The sequence below is a fragment of the Aquarana catesbeiana genome, linkage group LG08, assembly GCF_042186555.1.
Source record: "Aquarana catesbeiana isolate 2022-GZ linkage group LG08, ASM4218655v1, whole genome shotgun sequence".
In the NCBI taxonomy this organism is placed as follows: Eukaryota; Metazoa; Chordata; class Amphibia; order Anura; family Ranidae; genus Aquarana; species Aquarana catesbeiana.
In genome coordinates, this window is record NC_133331.1 from 80579119 (window position 1) to 80594203 (window position 15085).

At 39.8% G+C, this 15085-nt stretch overlaps 1 protein-coding gene across 4 annotated transcripts in view; it reads left to right on the forward strand.

Annotated features, from left to right (window-relative positions):
- CPEB3 (cytoplasmic polyadenylation element binding protein 3) overlaps positions 1-15085 on the forward strand; it is a 218998-nt gene that overhangs the window by 157158 nt on the left and 46755 nt on the right. For 3 of the 4 annotated variants that reach the window (XM_073596053.1, XM_073596055.1, XM_073596054.1), the window contains one exon: positions 8284-8307. The exons of the other annotated variant lie outside the window; for it this stretch is intronic. In XM_073596053.1, the coding sequence (XP_073452154.1) occupies positions 8284-8307 (24 nt within the window). The remainder of the gene's footprint in view (positions 1-8283; positions 8308-15085) is intronic. 4 annotated transcript variants of the gene reach the window in all.

The following is a 15085-nucleotide window of genomic DNA, read 5'->3' on the forward strand; positions in this document are numbered from 1 at the left end:
TTGCACATGCTGAGGAGATTCCTGGCAAAGCAATATAAAGAGTTGTTTTTATAGTCAAAATTTAATTATAACAAGTTCCGAATGGGGGCATTAAAGCGGAAACATACTGCATTGAGCAGCACAGAGCAAAAATGCTATCCAATTCATTTTTAATATTCAAAGCTAGTAACTGGAGAAATGTTAAACTTTTTTTTTTTTTTTTTTTTTTTTTTAAACCAGTAAATATGAGATGTTTTTATCTATTTACTAATGATAGCAGCATAAGGATTGAAGATCGTCAATGTTTTAGGGAGTGAAATTCCACTTTAAGTGACCTTTGTCTTGTCCTCTCTGAGCGTGTTAGTGGTATTAAACCCAAAAATAAAAATGTAATCTATATTGCAACCTAACCATTTTTAAATGCAGTGGCTGTTTTAGTGTTTTGTTTTTTTTTCTTTGGCTTGGTAATACTGTCAATAAGTCAATAAGTCTGTTAATTTTTTTTTAACCTTCTTTTAACAGACTAAATTATCTGGAAAATTTGTTAGAGAATTTAGACAAACCATGTAATACTAAAAGGGGTGTATGCAATGGTCAGCTTGTATTCATTTATGTAAAATCATTACCCCGAAAGGAAAAAAGAAATGTTGCGGTAACTGCTTAAAAAATGTCGAAGAGTTGCTCCATTGCTTCTCCATAGAGTGGAGCCACCCCAAAGCAGGAAAATTATTACTGGCTGGATCACCAGGTGACAATTTAAAAGAAAAAAATAGATAAAAAGGAACACAAATGCATCCTCCTTATCAAAGTAATGGTAAGCTGTAATATATTAGACATTTGTTTTGGGGATTAATACCACTTAACGAAACTCTTAATCTGTTAGCAGAAAGTTAATGTCTTATTTTTTTCCCCATATGTATTTTCTAATTACTAATTTGCTTGCTCATCTTAGAAACCAAGCTGTGTTTATTGCATACAGCTCACTTGTTGCTTTATGGTGGATGTAACTATAGTGTACGAATGAGTCATTTGTGACTCACAGAAGCATAGCTGCAATCTGTGTCAAATGTATTTTTACCAGACCTAAATCTGAGATTTCCAATTAAATGTTAATGACATATACCAAGGGCTACAATCTCTGAAAGGGAACGAAATGAGTATTTTGTGTTGGTTAGTATATTACCCGGTGAAGGTGTAAGGTGGACTTCAGACAGCACTCTGCAACTCATTCATTCATTTTTCTCATTAATTTTCTCTCTCCTATATATATTTACATTATATAGTGTTTTTTTGTTTTTTTTTTATATTTTAGAATCTGACATCAACAAAAGTAACATTTACATATTCTTTTCTTTGCTGTGATCTTCACCCCGACTTTCAAATATTCGTGGTTCGCATGGAGTTTTTAAGAGCCCTCTGTCATTTCTTGGGGTCCACCACCTAAGTCACACATGGGTTTGGCAGGACATAAGGTAGCCTGGAGGGTGTATTGATTTAAGTTCTAAGATACAGCAAGCAGGAATTGAAGGACAGGCCAACAGGAATAACCATACTATTGAAATCAAACCAGGAAAACCCATGCATGTTAAGGGGATAACCTCTTTCCAGGAAGCTCCAGCCTCACAGTCCTCTGTTACCTGTGTACTGCAACTGTATCCCCCTCACACCTGGCTGGCTGTGTGAAAGTAACACCCTGCCAAACATATGGCTGTGTAGGGGTTTCTGGGAAGTGGTGTTCGGCTCAGTGCAAAGGAAAAATAATAACCCCCCCTCCCCTTTCTGCTATCCCTGTCAGCAGTAACAACTCTGTGTCAACAGTATCCACCCCTCTTCACTGTTTGCAATATATGTCCCTGTTCATTGGTGTCAGTGGTAGTAACGGTAACGAACCCCATTTATTGGCACTGACATTGGCATTGGCACTAGTGTTCAGTAAAATTACATACAGTATCTCAAAATAGTGAGTACACCCCTCACATTTTTGTAAATATATTATATCTTTTAATGTGACAAAACTGAAGAAATGACACTTTGCTACAATGTAAAGTAGTGAGTGTACAGCTTGTATAACAGTGTAAATTTGCTGCCCCCTCAAAATAACAACACATAGCCATTAATGTCTAAACTGCTGGCAACAAAAGTGAGTACACCCCTAAGTGAAAATATTCAAATTGGGCCCAATTAACCATTTTCCCTCCCCAGTGTCATGTTACTTGTTTTGTGTTACAAGGTCTCAGGTGTGAATGGGGAGCAGGTGTGTTAAATTTAGTGTTATCGCTCTCACTCTCTCATGCTGGTCACTGGAAGTTCAACATGGCACCTCATGGCAAAGAACTCTCTGAGGATCTGAAAAAAAGAATGGTTGCTCTACATAAAGATGGCCTCGGCTATAAGAAGATTGCCAAGACTCTGAAACTGAGCTGTGGCATGGAGGCCAATACCATACAGTGACTTAACAGGAACGGTTCGACTCAGAACAGGCCTTGCCATGGTCGACCATAGAAGTTATGTGCACATGCTCCACGTCATATCCAGAGGTTGTCCTTAGGAAATAGACGTGTGAGTGCTGCCAGCTTTGTTGAAGGGGGGTGGGGGAGGCCTGTCAGTGCTCAGACCATACGCCGCATGCTGCATTAAATTGGTCTGCATGGCTGTCATCCCTGAAGGGAGCCTCTTCTAAAGATGATGCCCAAGTAAGCCTGCTAACAGTTTGCTGAATACAAGCAGACTAAGGACATGGATTACTGGAACCATGTCCTGTGGTCTGATGAGACCAAGATAAACTTATTTGGTTCAGATGGTGTTAAGCGTGTGTGGCAGCAACCAGGTGAGGAGTACAAAGACACGTGTGTCTTGCCTACAGTCAAGCATGGTGGTGGGAGTGTCATGGTCTGGGGCTGCATGAGTGCTGCCGGAACTGGGGAGCCACAGTTCATTGAGGGAACCATGAATGCCAACATGTACTGTGACATACTGAAGCAGAGCATGATCCCCTCCCTTCGGAGACTGGGCCGTAGGGCAGTATTCCAGCATAATGACCCCAAACACACCTCCAAGATGACCATTGCCTTGCTAAAGGTAATCGACTGGGCAAGCATGTCTCCAGACATAAATCATATTCACCTCAAATGAAAGGTGGAGGAGCGCAAGGTCTCTATTATCCACCAGTTCCATGATGTCGTTGTGGAAGAGGACTCCAGTGGCAACCTGTGAAGTTTTGGTGAACTCCATGCCCAAGAGGGTTAAGGCAGTGCTGGAAAATAATGGTGGCCACACAAAATATTGACACCTTTGGCCCAATTTGGACATTTTCACTTAGGGGTGTACTCACTTTTGTCGCCAGTGGTTTAGACATTAATGGTTGTGTTGTTTTGAGGGGACAGCAAATTTACATTGTTATACAGGCTGTACACTCACTACTTCATGTTGTAAAGTGTCATTTCTTCAGTGTTGTCACATGAAAAGATATAATAAAATATTTACAAAAATGTGAGGGGTGTACTGTATGTGAGCAAATACTCCCACGCATAGTGCAAGGTCTGCTTTAAAATATAATACATTTATTCATCTACATGATGTAGCCAATTCATTTTTTATTTTTTGGGGGGGATTTAATTTAATTTAATTCACACTTTAATGTGCTTATGTAGTTTGTGTATTGTAAAAAGTAGACTATGAAAGGTAGTCCATTTTGTCATTCTACACCCCCATGCATATTAAGTTAAAATTATAAAAGGCAACCCCAATTTTTATATGACAGTTGTAAGGAAATTGAGTTTGTAGAGAGAGTTGGTGTCACAATGATGCTCAGGGGTAGACACAGAATGAGCGGAAAGCGGATGACCGCACTTGAGGGTTGAAGCACTCTAAGTAGCTTTTTGTGTTTCATGCAACATGCACTCACAACTGGTGGTGTGCACTGGATTCATTGGTACCATTCACCCTGATCACACCTGGATCGGTGTTACTTGCTTGTGTCTAGTTTATTTGGGTACTCTGGGGTACTTGAAGAGTTGAGTTTGTCACACCAGCACTTTCATAGGCTAAACCCCTAGGATTGCTATGGTATTGGGTATACAATAAGTCATACAGGACTAGTCAGTCTTAAAAATTACACGTTTAAACCATCACCCAAAAATCCAGGTATAATGTCAATCTCCTCTTTCTTGTGTACAGCGTTCTGGTCTTTTGCATATTCATCATTTTTACATACTAAAAAGTAGAGTTCACCTCTACAAGCACCCTCTATAATGCTCTTCCAATACTTGCACATTTGAAGAGAGGTTGTAAGTCCTCAATGAGAGTCATTTCTTTAACCCATTGTTAAAGTGACCCATTTTGTTGTTTTTCAAGTTTAGGTGAAAACTAAGGGAAAAATGTGTTTTATAATAGTTTAATATTATATTCTTTTGAGTATATCATTACAGAAAATATAGCTTCATGCTCAGGCCAAGGCTAAAAAAAGTCTAAGATTCTGCAGAATGCTTAATGAGCGGAAGCTCTGCAGTCTCCTTACATCGAATACTTCCCACTGACTTACTCTTTTATCTTGTGCAGAGAATGGTTTACTCATACAGGATTTGGTAGAGATGGTGCCATGGGCACTGTCCAGCCTAACTATTCAATAGTGCTTTGAAACTATAACAAGTGTTCTGCAATCTTGTTGGCTCTGTAATGCAAGCATAAAACTACTTTGGAAATATTTTCTACAATGCAAATTTACTTGAAATGGAACTAAACTGCATCTGAGCACCACAAACTAAAAACACTATTTAATTAATTTTTAATATTCACAGCAAACTCCATCATCCATCCATGTCTCCATGCTTTATTTTGTTCATAAATCACTTTGATAAAAATAAATAAAACATCTAGCATTTCTAGCCATGGTCATCTTGCGTAAGGGCAGATTCATGTAGCAGTTACTAAATGGAATCAATCCTCCCTTAGCTCAGACATGCAGGCTGGAGGGTGTGTTTAGCTGAGAAAGCCCCTCCTCCAGATAAAAGAAAAAAAATGTCCATTCTAAGGATATGGCAACATTTGACCTAGGAAGCAACTGACAAAATGGGGGAAAAAAAGGTTAACAAGTATAATATACCTTTCTATATCTATTTACTAATGCTGGCAGCAGAAGGATTTAAAATGGTTAAAGGATGAATAAACCCAGAATTTCATATTCCTGATTATGTACCTGCCATATCATGTACTTGTATCAAAATATATCCTGTTCTTTGTATTACTTCCTTTGTGTGCAATACCTGGTGTTTCTGAAGTCACTCTGCTTTCCTACTAAAAAGTGAGCACACTAGGCATGAGAGCACATCATGGTCAGTTTTCTATCTGTGCTGAGAACTCTGCCCATCAATGATTAGACTGATGCTGACGTCCCCCTGCCCAACCATTCACTGGAAAGAACAGTGTGCTGCTGTTTCTAAGCACCCTTCCACATAGGTGGTGCTCCGTTGGAAGTCTGATTGCTCAGCAGTGGATCTCTCTGCTAATCCTCGATGAGCAGGCAAATGGCTGGAACTTGTCCACTCCGCCTATGCACAGCAGACACAGATACAGCCCGATCTCCTCTATAGGCAGCTGGATGTAAATGGACCGTCTGTCTATTTTACACATGATTTCCATCCAATCTGCTAGACAGAAGGGGAATGGATCCATATCTGTCTGTCTGTTTCTGGCTGATCAGATTGGATGTCCATTTACACCTGTCGCTCCATAGAAGAGAATGAAGGCTCTGATCAGATCTGCCTGAAAAATTGACAGGTCGACCCAAACTGTCCGATTGTGTGAAAGGGGCCTAAGATCCCTGTGCAGCTGAGAACAAGGGGGTATGTGATGACTTATTTAAAAAAAGGGGGGGGGGGTCTTTATAATGTTATGTATACACAAATGTTGTGCCTTTCATTTCCATTTTAAACTGAATGGGTTGTTTTACAATGTGAGGGTTTAGATATATATTATTGTTTGAGTGACTTTAGTTACACTTTTAAGAGTACATGTTTGGAGTATATTGAGGTTTGCCTTGAGAAACTAATCATAGCCATAACTTTAATTTGGTCAAAGCTTTTTTTTGTCAATTAAAATTGTTAATTGCATTGCAGTGAAGTAATATGTGCATTTTCTTTTATACTTCATTTTATTGTAATTCGTTGTTGGACTGGTTACAATGGGTTACAGTACAATATCCATTCAAAACACTGCTTCAAAATCTGATAGGTGGATAATAAAGCAGGTACAGGGTTATACAGAGCAAACAATGGACCATTACCCAATAATGTAGAACTACTACAGGTTATGACAATAGGTAAAACAGAGTAAGAATGGCAAACCAAGGAAAAATATAAAGGAGTGTACATCGCATGTTGTACAAAAAATGTCAAAAGGATTGCACGTGTTGTGTGCTTTTATGGTTCTGACAAGTTTAAAAAGCAGATTTAAGGGCATTTTCAGACAATGGCTCAAAAAAAAAAAAAAAAAAAGTATCAGGTTTAGCCACTCACCGCAAATCTTGATAAATTTGTATGAACAGCCCCTGACTTCATATGTCAATTTATAAAGTGCTAAAGATGGATTGATTAGGTTTTTCCAGAAATGAATATGAATAGGTTCAGTATGTGTCCATTGGAGTACTGTTGTTTTCCTAGCATTATGCAGTAGAGTGCACTTATAGCTAGGTTTTTAAAAATCCCCACTATGCACCACTTAGGGTTACCAATTTTGGGAAGGAATATTTGCATGTTTAATGTCTGCCATGTTTAGCTAACCTGACGATTGGTTAGCAAAACGTGCGGGGCTCAAGGCAACTGTGGACCGTGGGATCTACAAGACACGTATATTGCATTTTCCTCCATTGGTGACATTTACTGATGCCAAGAGCTGGCAACATATTTTTAGAGTTAGTCTTTAGTGTTTAAAAAAGATAATTCTAGTCATTGTGTTTACTATATAATACTAATAGCCAGGATCTGTATATGTATAATGGCAGTTGTAAAACTACCACGCTAGGCTGTTCTGGTTACTTTAGCCACTTTAGGAAAACCTGAAGTTGGTTCATGGACTTAACAGTAAGGAAGCATGTCACACAACAAAATAAAATTCCCAGCTCAACTTGCCAGCCTGCAACAAACCGAATTGTCCTGTCTAGCAGTTTACGCCTTGTTTTTAACGTGAACTGTTGGGACAATTTGGTTTGTTGCAGGCTGGCTGGTAAGTTGAGCTGGTAATGTTTTCTTTTTTGTTTGACTTATCCAAAATGGGAGCTAGGGCCTACACTTGTAGAATTTCCTACCCACATTGTCAACCAAGGTTACCGAGAGGAAGATCAAATACTTCAACTCCACATATAGTTAAAAACCGGTCTCTTAATGAAACTGTGAAACATCCATGCTTGAACTGTTCTTCGCTAGTAGAAGTCTAAACTTCTCTACACTGATGATGTGACTGGGTTCAGATCTGAATCTGTCACTATCATTTTCAGGGCCTTCATTAATAAACAATGAAAAAATATAACAAAATATTACAAAGTATGACCTTTGGGATCTAAGATGAAGTTGTTTTTCCCTTTTCCTGTGATCTTTGTAAACCAACAGGGTTTTAACAAAGGCACATCTGAGCACACAGGAGGAGATTTACTAAAACGAGGGAGTGCAAAATCTGGTGCAGCTGCGCATGGTAGCCAATTGGCTTCTAGGCTTTATTCTCAAAGTTTAATTGAACAAGCTGAAGTTAGAAGCCGATTGGTTACCATGTACAGCTGCATCAGATTCTGTGTGCAACCAATGTTTAGTAAATCTCCCCCAATGCCTTGGAATACCTAGAAGCTAAGTTGTTATGTAAACCTGACTGAGAGCTGGAATGATTGCATTATGGCCCAACCAAGACTTGCTTTGTTTTCTTCTTTAGTTGGCTCAAACTGTAAAGGGGGGTGGTTATCCTCTCCAGTTGGTTTGACCCAGAGATGTGGAAAGGTTTGGCTACAGCTCAGCTATGTAAGGCTGGCTCACTGTTTACATGACACTCCAGTTTTTTGGGGTAATTGAGCATTTTGCAAATGAGTGTAACTGAATGCGAATGATCCCGTGGCTGGATTAGCAAGTATATCTAGCCTACAGGTTTGCTTCAAGATCCTTTTAGCGTGCTGAAAACCATAGTATAACTCATGGCAACTCTATCTCTAGAAATATTTCCTCTGTAGTCACAACCTTAAGCCGAAATTTATGTATATCAGGGACATTAATAAGCGTGTCTATGTATATGTTTTAATTTTCCAACCATTTCTCTGTTTTCATGCAGCCAGGAGCTATGGTCGCAGACGAGGTAAATACATTGAGAATTGTTTGGGTGTTCTTGCTTACTAGATTCTTAGGGCAGAAAAAAATCAAGCTTTTTGGGGTGATGCAATAATTGAGCTCTAATCATTTTATGTATATATTTAGAATTACTTAATTGTTATGTGATTGAAAAGGCTAAAAAATCTGAAACACATGCTTGCTCGAAAAGAGTTATGGATCACATTTACATATTTATACACATTTAAATAAGCATGGCTGACTTTTTGTTTAGTTATCTAGTCGAAGCACAACCTGTATTGGCTAAGGACATAAAACAGTAGGCATTACTGCCACGGGAAATCGCATATCTCTTCAGTTTATGTCCCTTTAAAATATGTAAATATGAAGCTTCCTTAGTATGTGCAATCGTGTGTTTTAGATTTAAAGACCTTTTAATTTAAACATTTCATCAGTGATCTTCTAACCCTTGGCTTTAAATCACTTGCTTCTTCAGTGTAAATTTTTGAAAATAAAATGTAAATTCTTCTGTTTTATTTATAATTTTTATGTTGTTCTTTTGGCATAAAACATGCTGTTTCATTAGTGTTGCTAAACTAGGATTGCATTAATTTGCTTCAAAAGAAACATTTCTAACTTCTTCCCTTCTATCTCTAGTGGCACCTTTCTAGGGTGCATTCACACAAGCATTTTGAACCGATCCTGGGCATTGTTCAGCTTCTTGGGCCAGTGGATTTGTGTAGTGTGAATGCAAACCGTGCCAGTGCACAGCTCTCTGCAGAAGACTGTGTACTGAAACGAAGATCACTGGTCTGGCTAGCAGGGGAGTGTAAAAACAAACAAGGTGCGGGCTTGGCACATGTATATCCACTCAATTAGAGTGGTCACTTATAGATCAATCACCATGTAAGGTGCTGCTGCTGTAACCAACAAAAGCATATGTCACTAATGGCAACCCGGCACAAGACGCTGAGAAAGGGTTACAAATTACAGCAAAAAACATATCATATTAGAGTTATCATAAAAAGTCTTGAATTTGATTTTTATAGGAAAATTGGCGCAGTATTGGGCCTAAATATATTCTATAAAAATAAAATTCAAGACTTTTTATGATAACTCTAATATGATCTGTTTTTTGCTGTCATTTGTAACATTTTCCAGCATCTTGTGCCGGGTTGCCATTTGTGACATAGCAGGGGAGTGTGCCTAGGAGCACTTTCTTTATAGTTCAGTGTAGTTGGGAGAAGGAAAAATCGAACTTGGGTGCTGTCCAGTTTAGTCGGCATTATCCTCCCCCTGCACCTGATCAAATGGTCAAAATGGCACAACTGGGTGGGACTCTGCCCACACAGCCACATCATTCACTCACCGATTCCTGAATGAATGCACTACAAATATCATCTTACACCACAACAGACGGACTTGTAGTTTGAATGGGTCACAAGCATACTGATTAACACTCATGTAGTCCATTTGTACTTCCTCAAGATTGCAAGGTGACAGCCTGTACAGAGGTGCGGGCTGAAAGCTGAAGGGAGACTGTACAAGAGTCTGAAATTGCACCCGTGATCTCCATACAGCGGGTGCAATACTTTACACTTCCTGTTTTAAAAACCTGGACAAAAAATTTGTTTTTTTTTATTTTTTTTATAAAAGGTGAACTTCTCCTTTAAGGCAGAGTGCAAAGCTCCAGAGTATTGCTTTTAAATGGAGAAGTCTAATTTGTCAGTATTCTCTGGGTTTTGTTATCCAGGATTGGGGCCTAGCGCTTGAAGGCTTCAGTGTCTTGGGTGGGATGGAACCCCAAATCCTGTGTTCAGGTCAAGTTGTAGATGTATGTTGAATATGCAGGTGTGCATGCTCGTTATAAGTGAAACCTGCTGATTGCTCAGAGCTGTGTTCTCCAGCCAGGAGGGACGTGTGTGAATGCTAGGAGACTGCACCCAGTGTTGGGAGGATTCCCTGCCCACAGAACTGGGAGAGTCAGGACAGCTGCGTTAGTCTGTGGAGAGTGTGTAAGCTGAGGCAACTGGTGAGTCCAGGGGACTGGAGGGAGTCGAATAGTCTCAGGAGGAGTGTGGGAGCCCAGGGTGCCTGGGGACCCCATTTTGAGTGGCCAGGGATTGGGCCCGTGTAGCAGGGATGCTGCATCTGAGTCCATCCAAAAGGAGTTGGTGAGAACCAAAGTAAAGAGTGCAGCAGTGCTGCTGATGACAAGCAAAGCCATGTGGCTTAGTATTTTCAGTTGACTGTTTTGTTGTTGGAAAACCCCTGGATGGGAAACCAGTGTTCAAACTTGGCTCTCCACAATCGCCCCATATCTCTCCCATTTATTTACACACACCCATGTGCATCTCAAAAAATTAGAATATCATCAAAAAGTTAACTTATTTCAGTAATTCAAAAAGTGAAACGCCTATATTATATAGATTCATTACACACAGAGCGATATGTTTCAAGCATTTCTTTCTTTGAATTTTGATGAGTATGGCTTACAGCTAGTGAAAACACAAAATTCAGTGTCTCCAGAAAATTTGAATATTGTGAAAGTTCAATATTGTCAGTCTAATCAGCTAATTATCGCAAAACACCTGTTAAGGTTTCCTGAGCCTTTAAATGGTCTCTGTCTGGTTCAGTAGGTTACACAATCGTGGGGAAGACTACTGACTTGACAATTGTCCATAAGACAGTCATTGACACCCTCCACAAGAGAGGTAAAGTCACAAAAGGTCGTTGTTGAAGCTTTTTGTTCACAGACCTGTATCCAAGTATAATAATGGAAAGTTGAGTGTAAGGAAAAATGTGCACAAGCAACAGGGATAACCGCAGCCTTGAGAGGATTTTGAAGCAAAGGACTTTCAGGAACTTGGGGGAGATTCACAAGGCGTTGACTACGCCTGGTGTCAGTGCTTTAAGAGCCACCACACAGACGTATCCAGAACATGGGCTACAACTAGAGGTCGACCGATATGGGTTTTTCTCTGGCCGATGCCGATGCCGATATTTAGAAATCGCAGTGGCCGATGGCCGATATGTGATGCCGATTTTTTTGGGCCGATATATTAGGCCGATTTTTTTTTTTTTTTTTTCCCCTTCATCTCATAAAATCTAACATTTAGACCCCTTTCACACTGGGGCTTTTTTCAGGCGCTTTTGGGCTAAAAATAGCGCCTGTAAAGTGCCTGTAAAACGGCTCCCCTGCAGTCTCAGTGTGATATCCCGAGAGCTTTCACACTGAGGCGATGCGCTGGCAGGATGTTAAAATAAAGTCCTGCAAGCAGCATCTTTGGAGCGGTGTATACCACCACTCCTGCCCATTGAAATGAATGCACACCGCTGCCAAAGCGCCTGCAAAGCGTTTCGGCAGCGGCGCTTCAGGCGCGCATTTAACCTCTTCCTCGGCTGCTGCTGGGTGATAAGCTCCCCGCTAGCAGCCGAATAGCGCCGCTAAAATGACGGTAAAGCGCCGCTAAAACTAGCAGCGTTTTACCGTCAACGCATGCCCGCTCCAGTGTGAAAGCAACCTAAAGTGATACAGAAATTTTTTTTACATTTAAACATTTATTAAACAAAACAAACCTCCAATCAGTTCACTTGTATGTAGAATTTAGATTAAAAAAAATATAAAAAAAAAACTATATCTTAAAAATTAATACACAAAAACAGGTAATCAAAACTTTTGGACAAAAAAAAATGGGCTAACTTTACTGCTTAGTTTTTTTTTTAAATTTATTAGTGTATTTTTTTTTTAAATTGCGTTTGAAAGACCGCTGCGCAAATACCGTGTGACATAAAATATTGCAACAACCGCTATTTTATTCCCTAGGGTCTCTGCTAAAAAAAATATATATAATGTTTGGGGGTTCTAAGTGATTTTCTAGCAGAAAATACAGGATTTTTACTTGTAAGCAACAAGTGTCAGAAAAGATTTAGTCTTTAAATGGTTAAACTGAAAACTTCTCCACGGAGTTCAGTCTATTGATAAAAAAGAACTTGAAGAGATACAATGTATCTTCTTATCAGACTTGGCAGGCTGCCCAGAGAAGGAGAGAAGATAACTTTCAGGCAACTTGCATTGACTTATATTACAGAAGTCATTTGCAAGTCACGGCTGAAGTTATAATCGGCCTTTTTTATCAGCACAATCGGCCGATGCCGATTAAGTAAAAAACGCCAAATATCGGCCGATATATCGGCCGGCCGATATATCGGTCGACCTCTAGCTACAACTGTCGCATTCCTTGTGTCAAGCCACTCTTGAACAAGAGACAACGTCAGAAGTGTCTTACCTGGGCTAAGGAGAAAAAGGACTGGACTTTTGCTCAGTGGTCCAAAGTCCTCTTTTCAGATGAAAGCAAATTTTGCATTTCGTTTGGAAATCAAGGTCCCAAAGTCTGGAGGAATAGTGGAGAGGCACAGAATCCAAGTTGCATGAGGTTCGGTGTGAAGTTTCCACAGTCAGTGATGATTTGGGGAGCCATGTCATCTGCTGATCCACTGTGTTTTATCAAGTCCAAAGTCAGCGCGGCCCTCTCCCAGGAAATTGTAGAGCACTTCAGTCTTCCCTTTGCTGATCAGCATAAAGCTGATTTCATTTTCCAGCATGACTTGGCACCTGCCCACACTGCCAAAAGTACCAATACCTGGTTTAAAGATCATAATATCACTGTGATTGATTGGCCAGCACACTCGCCTGACCTAAACCCCATAGAGAATCTGTGGGATATTGTCAAGAGGAAGATGAGACATCAAACCCAACAATGCAGACGAGCTGAAGGCTGCTGTTAAAGCAACCTGGACTTCCATAATACCTCAGCAGTGCCAGAGGCTGATCGCTTCCATGCCAGGCCACATTGATGCAGGAACTCATGCAAAAGGAGCTCCGACCTAGTATTGAGTTCATACTATACTGTACATGGACATACTTTTCAGTAAGCCACCATTTTTGTATTAATCCTTTTTTTATTGGTGTTATGTAACCTATTTTTGAGATACTGAGTGTTGGGGGTTCACTAGCTATAAGCCATAATCGTCCAAATTAAAAGCGAAAAATGCTTGATATTTATCACTCTGTGTGTAATGAATCTATATAATATAGGAGTTTCACTTTTTGAATTTACTGAAATAACTTTAAAATTTTTTTTGGATGATATTCTAATTTTTTTTAGATACACGTGTGTGTGTGTGTATATATCGTGGGCTTCCTGGACAGGTAAGTGTCCTTGTATTAAAAGTCAGCAGCTACAGTATTTGTAGCTGCTGACTTTAAACATTTTTTCCCCCCCAGGCTGGAATGCCTCTTTAAAGGGAAAGTAAACCTTTTGTACACTCTTTTTTTTTTTTTTTTTCTTTTTCCTTTCCTTTTCCTTTCTAAAAGTACATGAATGCTATATTGGTGCAGCTCCTTTATGCACCAATATAGCATTCATGTACTTTTTTTGCAAAAATATCAAAGCTTTCCATTTAAATTTACAGTCGCTTACTTTTCTTGTCCTAATCCATGTTTCTAGAAGTTTCCATTTGTAATGTCTGTCTTCCTGTGTCATGACCTAAAGTCTGATCAGGAAGGCGATGACCAGCTGACCTCAGCACACACCCTGCATTATCCTCCCACCCATTCCCAGGTGCACGTTTTTTAAATGAAATGCAATTATTCAGAGATCACCCTTTTCGTTGAATACACACTATACAATCAGATTGCATAGAGTATGGCCATGTTTATACACCTAAAATTACCAGTTGAGCTTTCAGTGCCATTAATTAATGGCACGCAGAATCAAACACATTTTGCCATGTGAAAAAACGAGGGGCAAATGCTGCAAAACGCACAAACACACAACCCACAAAATGCCAAAATGTCCCATTAACTACATGTAAGGCAGCCAATTGAAATCAACGGGGCTGTCCTATGCGTGTCACAGGAAAAGTGACTGTGGATTTAATGGAAAGCTTTGATATTTTTGCAAAAAAAAGTACATTAATGCTATATTGGTGCAGAGAGGAGCTGGAATTTAAAAAAAAAAAAAAAGTGTACAAAGGTGAACTTGCCCTTTAGGGAAAAAAAACTGTCCAAATCTTCCTGGCCCTATGTGAAAAAGTAATTTCCCAAAGGTTTATCTCGCATTTGCCAAAAAACAATTTGATTATCCCCAAGACTATATATGTGTGTGTGTGTGTGTGTATGTGTGTGTGTGTATATATATATATATATATATATATATATATATATATCTATCACACACACACTTTTATGACCAACCACCTAATATCTAATGTTGAGTAGGGCCCCCTTTGGTCACCAAAATAGCCCTGACCCGTTGAGTCATGGAGGCCTCTAGACCCCTGAAGGTATGCTGTGGTAACTGGCATCAAGCCATCAGTAGGAAATCTTTTAAGTTCTGTAAGTTGTGAGATGGGGCCTCTACAGACTAGGCTTGTTATTTTCAGTACGTCCCACAGATACTTGATTGGATTTTTGCAGTGTTGCAGGGTGCTTTATCCTGCTGGAAGAGGCCCCTGCTATCAGGAAATAGTTTCCATGAAGGAGTGTACTTGGTCAGCAACAATGTTAGGTAGGTGGTATGTGTCAAGTAACATCCACATGTATGGCAGGCTTCCCAGCAGAACATTGCCCATAGCCCATTTCTGATACTGCATCCTTTATACCCTCTCCTTCCCAGATAAGTGACTCTCAGACCCCTGGGCATCCACATGATGTAAAAGAAACCTGATTCATCAGACTTGGCCATCTTCTTCCTTTGCTCCATGGTCCAGTTCTGGTGTTCAGGTGCCCATTGTGGGGTCTT